Source organism: Hemicordylus capensis, chromosome 10 (assembly GCF_027244095.1).
Source record: "Hemicordylus capensis ecotype Gifberg chromosome 10, rHemCap1.1.pri, whole genome shotgun sequence".
Classification (NCBI taxonomy): Eukaryota; Metazoa; Chordata; class Lepidosauria; order Squamata; family Cordylidae; genus Hemicordylus; species Hemicordylus capensis.
In genome coordinates, this window is record NC_069666.1 from 19,416,268 (window position 1) to 19,437,123 (window position 20,856).

Below are 20,856 nucleotides of genomic sequence, written 5' to 3' on the forward strand. Positions count from 1 at the left end.
TCGCTTTACCTCAGCGACCGCCTGCGCGTCAGCCGCGTCTTGCGCTTCTCTGCCGGCGGCGGCAACGGACACCACAGCCGCGCCCCCAAGCGCCCCCCCTCCGCGAGAGTGCCCCCCCCGGGCCGGAAATGGAGACTGGTGAGTGGAGATGGGGACCCGATTGACCACGCACCGGAAGGGGCGTCCGCCAAATGCGTGTTATTGCAGAGGAGGGGCGCCCGACCCTGCGCCACTTCCGGCTACAGAAACGAACTGGGGGGCTCTCTACCCCTAAACTCGCTTGGCCAAGCGTGAGCGTACCCCATAGAGTGCTAAAGGCTAGAGCGACGCTGCTTTCCAGAGGTCAGAGAGAGAGAGGAGAGAGTCTGTCTGTCTGTCCCGGCCTCCCCGTGGCAATAACGATAAAGGCGGGTGGGGGTTAATTCACGGAGGACCAGCCCTAGCGGTTGCTGGACTACAACTCCCATAACCCCCAATCGCAATGGCCAACACACAGCGACGATGGGAGTTGTAGTCCAAAACAGAAAGGACCTCAGATCGGTTAACTACAGTCATGATGAAAGAAGCAAAGAGAAAGGTGGGGAGAGATATTTTTCCCTTATTATGGGGCGGGACTTCCGTTGCAGGCTGCCAATGGGCATGAGCGCTCCCCCTTTGGGCAAGTTTAAGCGGCGCATGGAAGGCTGTGTGTTGTGTGTTTCGAGCGGAAGTAAGGAGTCCTGATTCTCTAGCTTTTGGTGGACTCCGGTCGGCGACGATTGTGGAAGTCGTAGTTTAATAGAACTTTTTAAATGGAGTTTTATTATATTTTTAACTTTTGTAAACCGCCTTGGGATGCCTTATAAAAGGCAGTATAAAAACTGAACAATAACTAACTAATAGCTGGAGAACCAAGGTTGCCTGTTCTTTCTAGTTTAGGGTATCGCTTTTGCAGATCTTACAATTATTTCCCGGGAGCTTCTGTTCAGAATTCGCTAAACTCCTGCTTCTGTTTTGTGGGGCAGTAGCTGGAGGCTCGTCCGATTCAACAAATAAAATCATCCACCGGATGTTAGAAGTTAAGAAAGCAAAACAGTCTCAGTGTGAATTGGCTAATTCTAAGCCAAACCGGCTTATTTCAAAGTCGTTTGGCTTAAAAAAAAATGGTTTGGCTACTTGGCTTATTTCTGGCTTTTTTCACTAGCCATGAAAAAGCCCAGTAAGCCAGACCATGGCTATTTTGGCTTCTTTTGGCTTTCTTGGATTTTCGATCTGCCAACACACACCATCCTCAGTTGCTGAATACAGACTCTCAGCGGTTCTTAAGTTCCTTCATGCAAAATAAGTAATAGGCAGGAGGGGGGGGGGAGCGGGAGGACGGGCGACAATCTCAGCTGCAGAAGACAGAATTATTAATTAGCACAGCTTCCACTGTTCAAAAACTAATGGATTTCATAGCCAGAGCCATCTCATCCTTAATATTTATATCTGGATTTAACTTCTCTATAAAACATTGCCTCCTTTATTTTATGCTTCTGCACATTTCTTTCCGCCGTTAATATAGAAATTGTAGTCCCAACCACTCTTCCAGTATGCCTCTTTCATATGCACAGCCCACAGTTTGGCCCGACTTCCATTATATCGCATATCAGACAAACGCTCATTATCTTTCTCTCTCTTAAAGGTTTTCTCGTTTCACCTATATAAAAGGAGCATTCCAAACACTCTATCTTATAAATCACCCCCTTAGTACTGCATAGTACTTAGTACTTCTAGTACTAGTACTGCTTAGTACTTAGTACTTCTCCACTTTCACAAATGACACAATCATTAAGCTCACACTTCTTATTAAGAGTTAACCAGTTGAGAGTTAACCAGTTGTTTCAATGTTGTGGATGTGCTACACACTACATTAGCTTTAACCCCATATTTCTCCAGAAGCTTCTAAGTCTGTTAGATAAATCTGTCAGTATGGAATTTTCAACACTGGCAAAAAATTTCACCTTCCTGCTCATTGGTATGGGGAGTGTATAACCATTAGCCCTTATCAAACTTCCCACTTTTTCTTTCAATTCCTCTCTGTGTCTTACTGTAGAACCCTACTACTACCCTCTGTATCACGTTCCTCACTGTCTGTTCTTTAAGTATTGCTGGTTGAGCTGAATTACTCTTTAATAAAACATCCTTCTTTGCAGGTTTCCTATACCATCTTGTTTCACACACACACACCCCTTCACACTTATTTCAACATCCAAAAATGGTAATCAGCCCTCCTCATTAGGTTTCCCCCTTGTTTGATTTCTTCAAATAATTCATTTCTTCAAATAGAAATTTGAAGAAATCAATAATAGGGGGACTATAAAATTAACAAAGCCACCTAATGGCGCAGTGGGGAAATGACTTGACTAGCAAGCCAGAGGTTGCCGGTTCAAATCCCCACTGGTATGTTTCCCAGAATATGGGAAACACCTATATTTGGCAGCAGCCAAATATAGAGGAAGGCATCATCTCATATTGCACAGGAGATGGCAATGGGAAACCCTTCCTGTATTCTAACAAAGACAACCACAGGGCTCTGTGATTGCCAGGAGCTAACACCGACTTGACAGCACACTTTACCTTTATAAGATTAACAAGGGAAAGACCTCTGCAACTACAGAGAAGGCCCGCCTTTGAGTAGCCACCAGAGGAGCTGGTGGCACCCTCAGATGAACCTCCACGGATGATCTTAATAGGTGGCAGGGTTCATAATGAAGAAAGTATTCTCTCCAATACCTTGGGCCCAAGACATTAAGGGCTTTATAGGTAATAACCAGCACTTTGTATTTTGCCCGGAAACTTATTTGCAACCAGTGTAGGTCTTTCAAGACAGGAGTGATATGGTTTCTTCAGGACAACCCAGAGACCAACCTGGTGGCAGAATTCTGCACCAATTGCAGTTTCCAGACAATGTACAAAGGCAGCCCCACATAGAGTGCATTGCAGTAGTCAAGCCTGGAGGTGACCAGCATGTACACCACTGTCTTAAGATCACACTCTTCCAGGAAAAAGTGCAGCTGGTGCTCTGATATCCTCCACCTGAGACATCACAGAGAGAGTTGGGTGCAGAAGTACTCCAGTTGTAAAGAATTCCTTTACAACAGATGAATTGCAACAGATTATTGCAATGAATACTCTTAATTGCAATCATATCCAGCACGTGGGTCAGATTTGATAGGGTGTGTGAGAGCCATACTTTTGGACTTTAACTTTGATCCTTATAAAGGTAGGCAACGCTGGGAAAAACTCAGCAATCTGAAGAAACAGTGTGGGGTAGGATTTATTCCAGTTGGCTTTCTATTCCTCCTCTCTGATTTGGATTCGGAGAGAGCCCTGAATTGTGGCTCTGGCTTCTTTGCATCACTCTTTTGACCACTTATTTGTTGCTTTACTCTCTTTCATTGCAATAATATCTAGCCCCTGGGTCAAATTTCTCTTTTAGGGTGGGCGAGAACCATACTTCAGGGCCTTATAATGGTGAACCAAAGGGGGCTGGCCTTTGGTGGGGGCCTTTGTTGGTGGAATTGAGGTGGAATTTACTGTTCTTGGTCTCTAAAAGAAGTGTGTTGTTGGTATTAATTTTATTGTTGTTGTGTTCCATGTATTGGTTGAGTGTAGTACCAGTATATGTCTGGGTTTGGGAGGGGAGGGGACCTGAGATGAGACGCTGGGGTGAAGGCGCAGCCACAAAGAGATGGCATTGGTAGGTCAGTAGACCATTACAGGGGAAGGGAAATCAGAAACTAAGTAGCCGTTTCCCCTTCCACCTGGTCTATAAGCCTTGACCTTGGAGATCAGCAGGGGTGAAGCCGCCGTTGAGTGGTAGAGTTCAAAGAACCCGGGCTGCCAATGAAAAGGGCAGCATGAGACACCCTGTGTGCATGGCCCGATCACCGGAGGGCCTGCCCAGCTCTCTGGAGCTCATTTCCAGCCAGCGTTGGTATCACTTGTGTGCCACCAAAGGCCAGCCAGTCACTTCCAGGAGACATGGCAATGAGGTGGCAGGGAGGTACGCACTGTCGAAGTGGCAGAACCACCCGCCATTCAAACCGGTTCATAGGCCCATAAAGGGCCTCCAAACCGGTTCAGTGCACACCCCTACCCATGGCCTCCCATGCTGGCCTGTGTGGGAGACTGGCAGGAGTGACATGGTCCCTGGTGAGGTCCTGCAGGACTTCGCAGATGTCTCGCAAGACCTCGAGGAAGTCTCACGGGACTTCAGGCCGAGATTTCTGCCAAGGAGTGCCCCGTCTGTCGGGGGCTTTATCTCACAAGGACTGCCCCGTCTGTCAGGGGCTTTATAACATGCAGGCGGCCCATGATGAGAGGCCAGACTTGGAGGAGGACACAGAGCCTTATGACCCCTGGGCAAGCTGGCAGTCTTCAGTAAGAGAGAGAGGGAGTCCTGCGAACGGAACAAGCCTCTTTCCTGAAGCCAAGGCCCCAGCTCTGACCGTTCTCTGAGTCCCACCTGCCTCAGAGTATTTAAAACATTAATAATTGCTTTGTGAGGATGGCCTGCAAATGGGTTGGGCTCCACCAGCAGCACACTTCTGCTATGACAGCCTTTGGTTTAGAAGACCCTGTGGTGAAGTAATGGCCAGATGCAAAGGAGGGCAGCATTTCAGTATGGAAGGAAATCTGGAAGGGGTTGGATATCGTGTGCAGATGAGAGAAGGTGCATCTGCTGGAACTCCCTGTTCTACAGAAGCCTTATTCTCTGCATCTCCACACCCAGGAAATAAAACTAGAAGTTCTGTTGCTGGTTAGCACTAAAGATGGGTTCTGGTGCAGAAGAGGTTCAAGATAGATAGGGAGAGGAGAGCTGGTCTTGTGGTAGCAAGCATGACTCGTCCCCATAGCTAAGCAGGGTCTGCCCTAGTTGCATATGAATGGAAGACTACATGTGTGAACACTGCAAGATATTCCCCTCGGGGATGGAGCCGCTCTGGGAAGAGCAGAAGGTATCAAGTTCCCGCCCTGGCTTCTCCAAGATAGGGCTGAGAGATTCCTGCCTGCAACCTTGGAGAAGCCACTGCTGGTCTGTGAAGACAATACTGAGCTAGATAGACCAATGGTCTGACTCAGTATATGGCAGTTTCCTATGTTCCGATAGTTGTTAATCAGATCAGCATTTTTCATTAGGAGCTCATACGTGGAACATTCTTAACAATGAAGACTAATGAAACACAAATTAGTCGTGCTTTAACTTGAATAAACCTGAATATGCCATTTGTGCAGTTGACAAAGCAACACTGCAGGTGCCAGTAATCTGCAGTCCTAAAGCCATCCGAACTTGTTTCTCCTAGGTTGTTTTTCCTATAGACTGACTCAAAATGGCTGATGAGGAGATTGCTGCTCTGGTTGTAGACAACGGCTCTGGAATGTGCAAAGCGGGATTTGCGGGGGACGATGTCCCCAGAGCCATGTTCCCTTCCATCATAGGACGGCCCAGGCATCAGGGCATTAGGGTGGGGATGGGCCAGAAGGACAGCTATGTCGGTGATGACGCACAGAGCAATAGAGGCACCCTGACCCTGACGTACCCCATCGAACACGGCATTGTCACCAACTGGGACGACATGGAGAAGATCTGGCACCACACTTTCTACAACAAGCTGCAGGTTGCCCCAGAGGAGCACCCGGTCCTGCTTACCGAAGCTCCTCTGAACCCCAAAGCCAACAGGGAGAAGATGACCCAGATCATGTTTGAGACCTTCAACTTGCCCGCCATGTACGTGGCCATCCCGGCAGCGCTGTCCCTGTACGCCGCTGGCCGTTGTGTTGGGATTGTCATGGACTTGGGAGATGGGGTCACCCACACCATGCCCATCTATGAGAGCTGCACCTTGCCCCATGCCATCCAGCGTCTGGACCTGGCTGGCCGTGACCTGACCGACTACTTCATGAAGTTCCTGACTGAGCGAGGCTACAGCTTCACCACCACGGCTGAAAGGGAGATTGTGCGGGACATGAAGGAGAAGCTCTGCTACATCGCCCTGGACTTTGAGCAGGAGATGGTCACCGCCACTTTCTCATCCTCCCTGGAGAAGCACTACAAGCTTCCCGATGGCCAGGTGATCACCATTGGCAATGAGCGCTTCAGGTGCCCTGAGGCCCTCTTCCAGCCCTCCTTCCTGGGCATGCAGTCCTGCGGCATCCATGAGACAATTTTCAACACCATCATGCAGTGTGACATCAACATCCGGAAGGATCTGTATGCCAACACCGTGCTGTCGGGTGGTACCACCCTGTACCCTGGCTTTGCTGACAGGATGCAGAAGGAGATCACGGCCCTGGCCCCCAGCACCATGAAGGTCAAGGTCATTGCCCCACCAGATCGTGAGTATTCTGTCTGGATTGGGGGCTCCATCCTGGCGTCTCTCTCCATCTTCCAGCAGATGTGGATCAGCAAGCAGGAGTACGATGATTCTGGCCCCTCCATTGCACACCGTAAATGCTTCTAAAAGCTCCTGTGCTTTTACAGTTACTTTTTTGCGGTGCAATTGAACGTTGTAGTGCTATAATGAAAAGATAAAATCTGAAAGAAGGTATTGGAGATGTGAATGGCATGTTGCTGTCAGTGCAGGGGCTGGAGCGTCCCAACGCAGGAAGTACACTTAGAAGATCCATAGTGACATTGTTGCAGGGTTTAATCTGGAAAGCACCCTGGTCAGTAGAACTGACTGCTTATATCCCTGTGTCGGCTACATAAAATTTTATCCGGGACAGAATTAATATAGATAATGTTAAAAAAAAAAAGTCTTCTGGTTTAAGACGAGAATTAAGGCAATCTCATTTTGGTTCAAGCTCCACAAAGCCAGGAAACTGGAACCTAAGGCTGATGCCTCAACAGACGTGCCACATGGTCAGCAATGATGTTGTGTGGTGTGTCACAAATTGTGCTCGCTTCCAGCTGGCCCTCCATGCACCCACACTTCTCCTTGGTCTTTGAGGCCCAAACTCAAGGTGGGGAGGGTGGCGTGCCAGGCACCAGCAAAGATTTTCCACATTGCCCATTGAAGGCACAAATTGTGTCCGGTGAGCTGGAGGAGGAAGAATGGAAAGAGGCATTGGTAACAGCTGGAAAGGGTAGTCAAATACAGGTAATAAAGAGGGGTGTTGGCCTCGTAATTGGGGGCGGTCAATGCAGAGCCTGTGAGGAGGCATATAAGGAGCCGGCCGGGGATGAGAGGCTAACTGGTGGAGAGTGTCAGGGGCCCCCAGAGAGGGGCAGACACAAGGAGCAAGCAACCTGGGATGGAGGGAGCACAGGGTGATGCTCAATCCCCTCCCTGTCCCTTCTCTGAGGCCAGACCTGATAAGTCTAGTAGGCTTGGTAAAGGGATGTGTAGGCAGACAATTTGTAACTTATCTATTTCTAAAAACAGTTGTGACTCTCCTGCACTATAGCAGTCTTACAATTGTGATATCCTGCAGCAGTGTTCTTCACTGAAAGGCATCCAGAGTCGGCCCTCATCAACCCTCAGTGGGGTTCCATGACGAATTGTTTATTGGGCCTGTGTGAAGCTTCAGCCAAAGCTGAATGCTCTGCACAGCCCCCCTGGCACCATGCGGAGATGACCACTCTCACCATCCAACACTAGGGAGGGGACTCTTAAGGGCAAGGCAGCCCTCTTGAGCCCCAGAGTGCATGCCTGCCCACAGGTTCCTATTTTCCCACTCACCTTATTGGGAAAATGGGGACATGTTGGCAGGTATGAGAGTGCTGGGAAGTGCTTCCCTCCTAGAGCAGAGTACAGCTGCCGTTTTCACCATATGTGAAAGCAATATAGGATGCCCTTGTCTAAAGATTGGAAGGGAAAGGACCAAAGGGTCCATTTTCAGCACTTTTAACACTGCTATGCTTGTTGAAATTTTTATCAGAGAACTTTAAAATTAGGCACATTTGTAGACCTTGTCCAGTTGATCATGCATGCCAAATTTCAAGTTCTGAGCTCAGCAAATATTATAAGTACAAACAACACGATTTGGAGGGTTAAAATGGAGAAACCTCTTTTTTTTTTTTTTTTTTTGCTACTTGATTTAACTAAAGGGGGCACTCCTCTGCTCCTTTTAATGAAAGTTATTGATGCTGCAGAAGTGCCCTCCCTATCTGCACACTTGCGTTTGTTTCTCGGATACTAGGACCACTGTAGCTGCGTTTAAAATTTTCTACACTTGTGAAAAAGGTTTCGGTGTCCATGTATTATTGCAAGCAATCTGTAAAAGCAATAAAACTTGAAGGTGAACAACACACCTGTAGTGACCAGCCTCCCCTCCCTCTAAAGAGTTAACAGGAAGTGAATCCTCTTCGTGACTGACAAGCTGGTGAATTCCAGGGCTCAACCAATCAGTCGACCAGGGGGGTGGAACCTAGAGAGCTGTTGCTAGGAAGAAGGGAGTTCTTTGTTTGTGAAGCTAGGCTGGAGTTGCACAGGGGATGTGTGGCCATGGAGGCTAGCTGCAGGAGAATAACTCTGCAGATCCTTGAAAGACAGGAGGCTTGAATTCTCATCAAGAGTTTAGTAAGTTCAAGGCTGTTGACTGGCTGTTGACATTCCCAGATGCTGTTGACTGCAACTCCCAGAATCCTCATCTCCAATGGCTTTTAGCTGAGGATTATCGGAATTGTAGTCAACAAAATCTGTGAATCCCTGTTACTGGGAACAGTGCTGACAATACAGAATCGTTTTAGGAGAAGCCTAGCCAGACAGCTCAGCAGGGATAATTCAGCATTTCTTTCCCTCACGTGAGCTTGCTCTGAGACAAAGGCTGTAATCTACAACACCTATATGTGCCTGTAGTTTCTTGAAGCTGTTCTGGGCTCCTGTTCCATTATTCTTCCAGAGGTGAAAATGAGAGTGCCAGCTATTCCCTGGTAAGTGGTCCTGGGAGAAAATCAAATAAATGCACACCTTTGACCCTCCTTCAGTTTAATACTCTAGATACAATAGCTCTAAATCCCATAACATTAACTTTTGCTTAATCCAAACACATTTTGGAAACCTATGGGAATCGTACGTACAGCGGTCTAGGGTCTGGATTCTGTGGCCCTATTAAGTATATGAGTGTTCTTGAGCTCCGTCAGTCTTCTAAGGCTTGCTTTCTGGTTTGGTGTTGTCTCAGCTTTGGCAAAGCAATCATAGAAAGCTTTCCTTGGGGAGAGAAGCTGTGCCCTTGGCGACTTCTTCATTTATATAGCTAAGCCTGGTGCAGTCTGTTAAAAGCTGCAAAACCTCACAAGGCTTCTGCTTGATAGGAACATATAGGAAGCTGCCATATACTGAGTCGGACCATAGGTCCATCTAGCTCAGTATTGTCTACACAGACTGGTAGCGGCTTCTCCAAGGTTGCAGGCAGGAGTCTCTCTTAGCCCTATCTTGTAGATGCCGCCAGGGAGGAAATTTGGAACCTTCTGCTCTTCCCAGGGCAGCACCATTTCCTAAAGGACAGTGCTCACACATGTCGTCTCCCATTCAAATGCAAACCAAGGCAGACCCTGCTTAGCAGAGGACAATTCATTCCTACTCAGTGCACTGTTCTTCACAGTAAGGCCCAGGGTGTGGCTGCCCCCCATCAACCCTAAGTACAGCCAACTGACTAATTGTTTTTGGGGTCTGTGTAGAGCTTCAGTCAAAGCTGAATGCAAAAATTGGAAAAATTTTCAGAGAATCATTTAAAATTGCAGGAGTGTCTGATTACTTTGGGGTTTGAGTAGGTGGTAGGCACCCATGGGTGCCTAGCACCCACCCCAGATTTGTGCCCCAGGTGGTCTGCATGGGGAATAATGGGCCAGTTTGTGTCCCCATTATACCTTTTAGAACCGGATCAAGTTAGGTTCAAATTTGAACCGAACCAGGGGGGATTCGAGCAAAACCAAAACTGAACCTACCCACCTTCACCAAATTCAAAACCAATTTTGTGCACACCCCTACTTGTAGTGCTTCAGGAATGGGGATGCTGAAGCCCAAGTGGCCACTTTGCAATTTTTGGCTAATGGCACTTGTGCTGAAAAGGCAGCCGGAGTACTGGCACAACTAATGGAATGGGCCATGATCCTCTGAGGAACAGACAAGTGATGAGACTCATAGGTAAGGACAATTGAAGCTCTGATCCAGCGGTCCAGTGACCTTGGACCCCATGGACGAAGGTTAGAAAGACACAAACAGAGAATCTGTCTTACAAAAAGGTTTGGCACGCTTTATATAGATTCTGAGGGCCCTATGCACATCTAGGGTGTGCCAGACCTTCTCCTTTGGGTGAGAAGGGGCTGGGCAAAAGGATGGCAATATCACTTCCTGACCCCTATGAAAAACTGAATTAATTTTTGGCATACAGGTTGGATCCAGTTTTAGAACTACGGAAACCTTTTGGAAAAGGCACAGTTCCTTGTGCACAGACAAAGCAGCAAGCTCGGACACTCACCTTGCAGAAGTGATTGCCTCAAGGAAGAGGACTTTGAAGGATAACAGCTTCAATGAAACTGAGTAGAGATGCTCAAAGGGAGCTATAGTGAGGGCATTGAATACTTTATTTAGGTCTCGAGATGGGAACCTATGCACAGGTGGAGGAGTGATGTTGGTAGCTCCCCGCAAGAAACGGTGAATGTGGGGATGAAAGGCTGAGGAGCCTAGAACTGAAATGTCCACAACAGAGGACAAAAAGGCTAACATCTGGCACTTCAAGGTGTTAGGGCGGAGACCCATCTCGAGGCCCAACTAGAGGAAACCCAGAACTTCTGAAACTTCTGCCAAGGAGGGATGGATCTGATGTTTCCGCCCCTTGCTACAGAAAGCCGACCAGGTGGCTTGGTGAATACAAGAGGTAGAAGGTTGTCTAGAAGCAAGTATTGTGTTTTGAACGTGCCATGAGTAACCTCTGTCTGCTAGCGACCTGTGCTTAACCTCCACGCGTGAAAGTATAACCATGCCAGAAATGATGGAGCAGGCTTGGAAGCCACCAGGGCACCGCATCCAGCAAGCATAAAGCATCCTTAAACAGAGCAGAAAAGGGTACAGAAGCAGCAGCAGCGGCAGTTGACGGAAACCTCTCCTGATCGAGACTTGACACAGTGGTGGTACTGGCTTCCGGAGCCACGTCCTTAATAGCCTTTTTTGCCTTGGTCAATCGTACTTCAAATTCAGCTAAACAAACAAACGCTAAACGAACGCTAAGCTAAACGAACAAACGTGTAGAATTAGGCTTTTCAGCGGGGGGGGGGGCCTGCTCATCGGGCAATTCTCCCTCCTCCTTCTCGGACTCCGACAAATCTGGAGGCAGTGGAACAGAATGAGTATGCTGGCCTCTAGGTGGCGTCGGTTGACAAGGAAGCGCAGGCACAGGCTCCTGTCCTATAGGTGATTAGGGGATCAAACATAGGAAGCTGCCGTATACTGAGTCAAACCATTGGTCTATCTAGCTCAGTATTGTCTTCACAGACTGGCAGCAGCTTCTCCAAGGTTGCAGGCAGGAATCTCTCAGTCCTATCTTGGAGAAGTCAGGGAAGGAACTTGGAACCTTCTGCTCTTCCCAGAGCGGCTCCACCCCCTAAGGGAAATATCTTACAGTGCTCACACATCAAGTCTCTCCATTCATATGCAACCAGGGTGGACCTTGCTTAGCTAAGGGGACAAGTCATGCTTGCTACCACAAGATCCATGGCCATGAAGCACAGGTCCAGGCACCGCAGGCATTGTAGGTGCAGGAATATAACATTTGGGAGGTCTAGGCCCCTCTGATGAAGATGGTGAAGAAGAGTTGTTCACTTTTCTCTTGTGTGAGAGCCCAATGCATTTAAACACAGAATTCCCCCTTCCCCCCAGTGGTATAGCCCATCTAGTAGGGCTAGAATTGGGAGAGGATGAAAAGGATGGATGGCCAGGAGTCCAGGACATCTCAGCAATGGCACGGGTGCAGAGGACACAGGGGCAGCAGGGATACCAGGAGGGGAGAAGAGCCAGGCAAAACAGGAGGGCATGAAGAAATAACGGGAGAGGGAGAGGGAACAATAGCCAGACACTGCCTTTTTACAAAATCCTCCAACCAGTGTTCCTTCTAACAGGGATTCCCAGATGTTGTTCACTACAACTCCCAGCAACCCCAGCTGTAATGGCCTTTGGCTGGGGAGTCTGGGAGTTGTAGTCAACATCTGGGAATCCCTGTTAGAGGGAACACTACCTCCAACCATGTGGAGACATCAGGAGGGATCCTAGTTGGGGTCATTGCATTTGTGGTATTGACATTCCCTGAAGGGGTTGAAAGAAAAGGCGGTGTGGCCAGTGATAGCAGGGGGGGGATGTGTGTCTTGCAGTGAAATCGGACCCTGATGGGGGTCTAAAGGCAATGCACGCCATCCGGGCTCAACAAGTAAAACTGGCACCAACTTTGCCAGGGGCTAGCAAGCTAGACCCCTGAATGGAATGTGCTCCCAAAAGGGCAGACATTGCAGAAATGACAGGTGAGATCGGCAGCTGATCGTGATCCAAAATGGCTGACGGAGCTTTGGCGGTGGGTACTTCAGGCAGGAAACAAAGTGGTTATCGCTTGCAGACCACCCAAATTTGCAGCCTCTTACTCAGGTGAGCTCCAACATTGAAATCCTCCCAGGCTTTTTGACATCCTACTGGATACAGCCGCCTTCTCGGGCGGACCATCTTAATAGCTCCACCACCCCTGCAGGACTGGATTGTGGCTGTGAAACCAACTTTAGCCAGGCGGTGGTCCGTCCATAACAGTGGGGAAACCACAGGATCCCTCACCCATGGAACACCCCGCTCATCCGAACAAAAGACCAATTTGAGTATGTGACCGGCAATATGAATCCTGAAACTAATTGGGATAGGCCCATAGTTGTCATGGCCGCTATGAACTCCTGAGCCGCACCGGACAAGTCAGCCCCCAAGTGGATATTAAAGTCCTCCAGCACTAAAAGTCTGGGCGACTCCAACACCAACTCCGAGACCAACTCAGTCAGCTCAGTTAGGGAGTTGGTTGGGCACCAGGGTGGCCGGTACACCAACAGAATCCCAAATCTATCCCTAATTGCCAGCCTCAGAAATACACCCTCAATATAAGTCAACTGTCTCACAGGGGTCCTGGTAAGGGAGATGGTATTCTTATGAACCTCAGCCGCTCCACCTCCCTCCCGCCCACTTCCCCTAGCCTGCTCCACAACAGAGCTTGCCCAGAATCTTGTTTGAAATAGATCTGGACAATCTGTTTCATCCAGTACTGTCTGGAGCTGAGAGGCCACCACTCTCTCAGTCACCTTGCCCAACTATGGAATCAGCATGATACGCTGATATCCCAAAGGTGCATGTTCTCAAAGGCACGGACCTGCACAAAAGAGGGCAATATTTTAATACTGCAGGGTAAAGGTAAAGGCAAACCAATTAAAACACACCAGGCTTACCAGGTAAGGTTGTCCGGCTCCTCAACTGGGGTTTGCTCTTCAGGTTTTGTAAGTACACTGCCATCTGTGGCTTCCTCCACCCCTCCACTTTCAAATGATGAAGTAAAGCATACAGCTCTACAGTAAGAGGATCATAGTCTGCCTGAACTGGCATCAGGCAATCGCACAGTGACCGATCTTCACTAGACCTGCAGCACTTCTAGTCACACTGAAAATCCCAGGTTCTGCATGCCAAAAAATGAATGGCAGCCACACTCATCAACATAAACGTCCCTGTCTGAATTGTGGCAACAGTAGTCATCACACCAATAATGATAAGGCCTCTTCTTCACCCATTTTTTCCTACACAGCTTTCGTTTCACAGGAGCGTCTGCTTCAGAATCTGATGAATTTGCCCTTCTGTTTTTGGGGAACAGTAGCTGGGGGCTCTCTGGCTTCAGTTTACACAGCAGGAGCAGGGGTGGTGTTACAGCACCCACAACCACAGTCTAGTTCATTGTACTAGTTCACTGGAAAGGTCGTCTCTGGATCCGGAACCTAGTCCATGGTAAAAACAGCCATCTGGTGAGTTTTCAGGCCTTCTGGAGGGTAGGTCAGGCTCTTGGGTGTCATATACATGGTCCTGACTTTCCCAGGCTTAGTGTTCAAGGGTGCCAGTGGCAAAGAACATAGCAACATAAGAACAGCCCTGCTGGATCAGGCCCAAGGCCTTTCTAGTCGAACATCCTGTGGACGAAGCTGGGCTGGCTGAATGTGTCTCTCTTTCAGGGGCGTATCTAGGGTGGGGCAGGCAGGGCACATGCCCCGGGCACCACTTGAAGGGGGGCGCCATTTTAAAAAATTAAAAAAATTAATTAAAAATGGCCACCAAAACAAAATGGCCACCGTGCATGCTCTAATGGCCCCTGTGAGGCCCTAGGCCATGCCAGGCCTCACAGAGGCCATTTGAGCATGCACAGTGGCCATTTTGTTTTCAGCGGCCAGTTAAAAAAAATATTTTTTAAAATGGCCACTGCACATGCTCAAATGGTCCCTGCGAGGCTCTAGAGGCCAGCAGGGGGAGGGGGAACTTTTGCAAACACCCCCACCACCACCACAGCCTTTAGGAAGCCCCCTGAAGGGGCTACAGATTAAAAAAAAATAAATTAATATAATATAAGTCACTGTACACATATTTAGTTTGGCACAATGTACAGAGAATCAGGGCTTGTGAATACTGAGCTGAAGCTTATGAGCTAGGATTGAATTCACTTGCTCTACTTTGCTTCTTGTGATAAGTGAGTTAAATGTGATGTCTTAATAATATGACTATTAATGGTGAGTTTGTCTTTGAATCAGTGTGAAATCCTTAGTATTAATACCCACTGGGAGTTTCTTGCTCTCTTTCTCTCATTTTAACTGTCTTTCTGAGAGACTAGAATATATTCCAAGCAGTGACACAGTTTACTCTGCATATCCTTCAATTATTTTCAGAGTATCTGGGAAAAGTCAAATTCTCCATTCATTTAAAAAAATTATGTAATAGTGATGCTGCAATGCATAGTAGAGCATTAGACAGGCACTTCTGTTTAGTTTTCCAAGTACACCTCCACATAGTATTTAGGTATTTCATGAGCCCCAGCATACTGAAATTTGTCATTTTCTGGCATTTTTTGGTCTGGCTACATCCCCTGCTAAATATTTTTTAAAATATTAAAAGATTAAGGAGCTTGACTTGTATTTTTCAGCTGATATTATGGTAAAGTTATCTGAAAGATGGGTGTCAGATGCTTGGATAGGGGGCGCCATTTCAGTGCTTGCCCTAGGCGCTATTTCCCCTAGATACGCCTCTGCTTTCTTTAAGGGAAGTAAAACAGAAAAGCCCCAATGCTTATATTTGTTTTATTTGCCACTGTGCTTCTCTTCCCCTGCCCTTTATGGAACGTGCAAAATGTATGGTGTACAAAATTTGAGAGATGTCCTCCAACTTGAAAATTTCCATTGATCGTTGTATGTGTTTCTTTCCTCCCAGGATGTATGTGCCAGTTTGCATGTGAAAGGCAGTCTGCTTGTGTTTCTCCCCCACTTTTGAATATTTTCAAATACTGCAAAAGAATGCAGCTGAACACTGAGGGTGGGTCTAAGTCAGACGTTAACCCTTCTTTAACCATACTACTGCAGATTTTGCTACTGTGTTACTGCTGCCGTGCTGATTTCCTTCCACATTCATAGGGATTGCGTGGGGACTAGAATCAACGGGGGGTGGGGGTGGGATGTGGGTAGGATTGACTGTGCGGGTGCACAGCTGCGCGACTTAGAGGAAACAATGATATGCGCACACTGCCTGGATACTGCTGCCCAGAACAATACTCATTATGCTCACTGATGAAAAAAATTAAGAGGGAACACTAGTCTCCACCCCATAGCCTGCCCAGAAACTTGTTTGAAATGGATTTGGACAATCTGTTTCATCCAGAACTGTCTGGAGCTGAGAGGTTACCACCCTCTCAATCACCTTGCCCAACCACAGAAGGTTGGAGACGGGCCTATAACTGCTTAACTCTGAGGAGCCCAAGGCAGGCTTGTTCAAAAGAGGTCTAATAACTGCCTCCTAAAGACTGGAAGGCATTCTGCCTGCCCTCCCCTTGGAGAAGCATATATGATGTCTCTCTGTATGTAATAAGGTACATATTCTTGCAGGTGCATATTTAAAAGCATGGCTTTTTACCGCCCGCACACCTCAATCTGGATTGAGAGTGAGACTTGAACAGTGGGTCTGCCTTCTTTCCACCTCCATTTTGACAGCTCATCTCTCATTTTGTTCTCCTTCCTTGTAATCATCATATCCAGCACCTGTGTCAAATCTGATAGGGCATGTGAGAGTCACACCTTTGGACTTTAACTTTGGCCCTTATAGAGGTAAACAACGCTGGGAGCAGCTCAGAAAGCAACCTGAAGAGCGCAGAAAGGAACGCTGGGAACACACTGTGGGGTAGGATTGATTCCCGCTGGATTTCTGTCCCCTCCCCATGATTAGGATTAGGCATGAGCCCTGTGTTGTGGCTCTGGCTTCTTTGCATGCCCCTTTTGACTGCTTATCTCTTGCTTTGCTCTCCTTCATTGCAATACTAGCCAGCACTGGGTCAAATTTCTCTAATAGGGTGGGTGAAGGGCACACCTTTGGACCTCTTTAACTTTGGATCTTACAATGGCGAGCCAAAGTGAACTGGCTTTTGGTGGGGGCCTTTGAGGGTGGGACTGAGGTGGAATTGACTACTGTTGGTCTTGAAAGGGAGTTTGCTGCTGGTATTAATTTTAATTGTTGCCCAAACATGGGTTGGCCCAGTACCAATAAGTGTCTGGGTTCGTCTGGAGAGGGGTGCGTGTGACTCTGGGGTGACTATTCCAGTGGAAGCAAGAAAGAGATGACATTGGTAGGTCACCAGGCCATTACAGGCAAAGGGAAATCAGGAACTCAGTAGCCATTTCTGATCTTGCTTATTTGTAAGCAGAAGGTTACAAGTCCCCTCCATGACCAGGTAGGGCTCAGAGATGATCCTCCTTTTAACCAGAGAGCTACCGCCAGTCAATGTAGACCAGGGGTTCCCAACCTGGGGGCCTCTAGATGTTGCTGAACTACAATTCCCATCATCCCTAGCTGCAATCAACTGTATGGGATTAATATTATTATTATTACATTTATATCCTGCTCTTCCTCCAAGGAGCCCAGAGCGGTGTACTACATACTTAAGTTTCTCTTTCACAACAACCCTGTGAAGTTGGCTAGGCTGAGAGAGAAGTGATGATGGGAGCTGCGGTTCAGCAACATTGGTTGGGAACCACTGGTGTAGACAATACAGAGCTAGAAGGACTCATGGTCTAAATCAGTGGGGGCTTCCTATGTTCCTATGCTGGGAATTGAACCTGAGACCTTCTGCATGCAAAGCAGATGTCCTACCAGTGAGCTACATATCCTTGGGAGGGAAACTGGAGGGGCTATGGGGTCAGGGTCTTGGTTGCATCCCTGACTTGGTGCATATGTTACTGCTCTGGCTTCTAAAGAACTTCCTATGGTTTGTCAACTGCCTCTGAGTTGTTACATTAAAAGTGGATTAGAAATTACTGATATATTGCTTCATGCGTCCTGTCCAAGCATTGCTGCTGTTGTGAGGAAGGAGGCTTCATTCTCGTCTGTTCCCTGGCTTTGAGTAGATGTTGTCCTGTGGGCTCCCAGTCCATCCGCCCAGTCCCCTAATGGGCTCCCAGTCCATCCTGCTGTACGATGACTGGCTAGAGTCATCTTAATATGGAAGGCCAGTTTACTGGAAGTGGAGTGTGGGTGTTCATTCTTCCCATGAAGTCCAAGTTAGGACAAAAAAGTCCTTTCCTTGGCCTAGCACATCCTGCTTGTGCAGAGTTCCTGTTCCTTATCTAGCAAAACAGGAATAGTTGACATTGTCCCCAAGCATTGGTTATGGAATAATGCAAGTAGTGATGCCCTGAAATACTTGGGTAGACTCTAGTATGGTCTTCTGATCCATGAGTCAATGTCTAGAGTGCTGATGAGTAAGATGTTGATAAAACATTAATAATCACTTGGTGAGGATGATCAGCAAGTGGGTTGGGCCCGACCAATAGCACACTACTGTCGCCTTTGGATTAAAAAACCCTGTGGTGAAGTAATGGCCAGATACAAAGGAGGGCAGCATTTCAGTATGAAAGGGACTCTTGCAGGTGTAGGATATCGTGTTCTACAGAAGCCTTCTCCATTCCATTGCCTCACCCTGGAAATAAAACTGGGACTCCTGTTGCCGGTTGGTTACCATTAAAGATGGGTTCTGGTGCAGAAGAGGTCGAAGATAGTTGTTTAAAACAACAGGGGTTGTTTAATCCCTGCTAACAAGGGGTTAACCCCTGCTAACAAGGTGCTAAAGAGGCACCTTTGAACGTGGTGATTCTCTTTATTTAGCAGGGGGAGAGTAACTGGCCCTATTCACCCCCCAGCACAGTGCTTCCAGTAACTGTTGCTGGTGTCTTTTTAGATTGTGAGCCCTTTGGGGACAGGGATCCATCTTATTTATTTATTATATCTCTGTGTAAACAGCCCTGAGCCATTTTTGGAAGGGCGGTATAGAAATCAAATAATAATAATTATTATTATTATTATTATTAACTGATTATTAACAGAACTGATTAACAAGGAACTCATACATGGGATGTTTTATATATTTATTTATCCAATTTGTTTACCACCCCAAACTCATGTCTCTGGGTGGTTTAGTCTTGAAAGTGAAGACTAATGAAACACAAATTAGCTGTGCTTTAATTGTTAAATCTGAGTATGCCCTCTGTGCAGTTCACAAAGCAACTTTGAGATGCAAGTAACCTGGAGGTGAACATTTGCCCTGTCCTAAAGCTGTCTGAACTTGTTTCTCCTAGGTTCCTTTTCCTAACTCAAAATGGCCAATCATAAGACTGCCGCTTTGGTTATAGACAACGGCTCTGGAATGAGCAAAGCGGGATTTGCGGCGGACGAGGTCCCCATAGCTGTGTTCCCTTCCATCGTGGGGCGACCCAGGCAACAGGTGGTGGGAATAGGCCAGAAGGACAGCTACGTGGGTGATGAAGCACAGAGCAAGAGAGGCATTCTGTCCCTGAAGTACCCCATCGAACATGGCATTGTCAGCAACTGGGACGACATGGAGAAGATCTGGCACCACACCTTCTACAACGAGCTGAGGGTTGCCCCAGAGGAGCACCCGGTCCTGCTTGCCGAAGCTCCTCTGAACCCCAAAGCCAACAGGGAGAAGATGACCCAGATCATGTTTGAGACCTTCAACACACCAGCCATGTACTTGGCCAACCAGGCAGTGCTGTCCCTGTACGCCTCTGGCCGGACCACTGGGATTGTCATGGAGTCGGGAGATGGAGTCTCCCACACCGTGCCCATCCATGAGGGGTATGCCCTGCCCCACGCCATCCTGTATCTGGACCTGGCCGGTTGCGACCTGACCAACTACCTCATGGAGATCCTGACCGAGCAAGGCTACAGCTTCAGTATGGCCGAGAGGGAGATTGTTCAGGACGTCAAGGAGAAGCTCTGCTACGTTGCCCTGGACTTTGAGCAGGAGATGGCCACTGCCGCTTCGTCGTCCTTCCTGGAGAAGAGCTACGAGCTCCCTGATGGCCAGGTGATCACCATTGGCAACGAGCGCTTCAGGTGCCCCGAGGCTCTCTTCCAGCCCTCCTTCCTGGGCATGGAGTCCGTCGGCATCCATGAGATCACCTTCAACACCATCATGAAGTGTGACAAGGAGATCTGGAAGGACCTGTATGCTAACACAGTGCTGTCGGGTGGTACCACCCTGTACCCTGGCATTGCTGACAGGATGCAGAAGGAGATCACGGCCCTGGCTCCCGGCACCATGAAGGTCAAGGTCATTGCCCCACCAGATCGTGAGCACTTGGCCTGGATTGGGGGCTCCATCCTGGCATCTCTCTCCACATTTGAGAAGATGTGGATCAGCAAGAAGGAGTATGAAGAGTCTGGTCCTTCCATTGTCCATTGTAAATGCTTCTAAAAGCTTCTGTGCTCTTGTTGAGTCATAGCTCGGAAACCAGGGCACATATATCCAAGTAAATACTTCTAGCCTCTTTCAAATCACTAGTGGACCAATTGGGTCCACTTTCAAGTTGAGAGTTCTTCTGGACAGTTCCAACTGACTACTTATATCTCTGTGTTGGCTACATAAAACTTTAGCTAGGATAGAGTTAATATAGATAGTGGGGGTGGGGGGTGGGGGACACCTTCTGGTTTAAGATCAGAATTAAGGCAATCTCATTTCGGTTCAAGCTCCACAAAGCCAGGAAACTGGGCCCTAAGGCTGAGGCCTCAACAGACGTGTCACATGGTCAGCCACGATCTTGTGCAGTGTCACAAATTGTGCTTGCTTCCAGCTTGCGCTCCACACACACACACCCCACCCACACACACATTTTCCTTGGCCTTTCCAACTCAAGATGGAGAGGATGGAGTGCCAGGCACCAGCAAAGATGCCCCATATTGTCCACCGAAGGCAAGCCATAAGCGAGCACAATTTGTTTCATATCAATTTCTAAAAACCGTTGCCAAATCTCCTGCATTATAGTAAAGTCTTACAACTGCGATATCCTACAACTGCAGTTTTCTTCATTGAAAGGCCCTGGGGGGCAAGTGTTAGCCACCATCAACCCTAAGTGGAGCACCCTTACAAATTGATTGTTGGGCCTGTGTGAAGCTTCAGGCAAAGCTGGATACTTTGCACATCCCCCTAGCACCACCATGCATAGATGACCATTCTCACCATGCAGTGCTGCACTTTACCCAGCGCTGGGGGGCTCCTTTAAGGGAAACAGAGCCTTCTTGAGCTCCAGAGTGCATACCTGCCAACAGGTCCCTATTTTCA

At 47.9% G+C, this 20,856-nt stretch overlaps 3 protein-coding genes across 10 annotated transcripts in view; 2 read left to right on the forward strand and 1 right to left on the reverse strand.

The window, feature by feature from the left end:
- The window catches only part of ARID3B (AT-rich interaction domain 3B), a 75,933-nt gene extending 75,524 nt beyond the window's left edge, over positions 1 to 409 (reverse strand). The window contains exon 1 of one of the 3 annotated variants that reach the window (XM_053271872.1): positions 301 to 409. The gene's annotated coding sequence lies outside the window, so the exon portion shown is untranslated. The other 2 variants (XM_053271874.1, XM_053271870.1) reach the window with 2 other exon arrangements.
- Positions 12 to 8,275, forward strand: LOC128334753 (actin, cytoplasmic type 5-like). Of its 3 annotated transcripts, none has more exons than XM_053271876.1 (2): positions 12 to 138; positions 5,328 to 8,275. In XM_053271876.1, exon 2 carries the CDS (start codon positions 5,355 to 5,357, stop codon positions 6,483 to 6,485), a length of 1,131 nt encoding a protein of 376 aa, XP_053127851.1. In that variant the 5' UTR covers positions 12 to 138; positions 5,328 to 5,354; the 3' UTR covers positions 6,486 to 8,275. The 3 variants fall into 3 exon arrangements, with proteins under 3 accessions (XP_053127851.1, XP_053127852.1, XP_053127850.1); XM_053271877.1 differs by lacking the exon at positions 12 to 138 and adding an exon at positions 243 to 342; XM_053271875.1 differs by lacking the exon at positions 12 to 138 and adding an exon at positions 249 to 577.
- On the forward strand, positions 45 to 20,578 carry LOC128334754 (actin, clone 302-like). 4 transcript variants are annotated; one of them, XM_053271879.1, is made up of 2 exons: positions 45 to 138; positions 18,851 to 20,578. In XM_053271879.1, the coding sequence occupies exon 2, from the start codon at positions 18,871 to 18,873 to the stop codon at positions 19,990 to 19,992; it is 1,122 nt and encodes a 373-aa protein (XP_053127854.1). In that variant the 5' UTR covers positions 45 to 138; positions 18,851 to 18,870; the 3' UTR covers positions 19,993 to 20,578. The 4 variants fall into 4 exon arrangements, with proteins under 4 accessions (XP_053127854.1, XP_053127855.1, XP_053127856.1 ...); XM_053271880.1 differs by lacking the exon at positions 45 to 138 and adding an exon at positions 551 to 577; XM_053271881.1 differs by lacking the exon at positions 45 to 138 and adding an exon at positions 13,897 to 13,996.
- Positions 20,579 to 20,856: the final 278 nt, after the last annotated feature.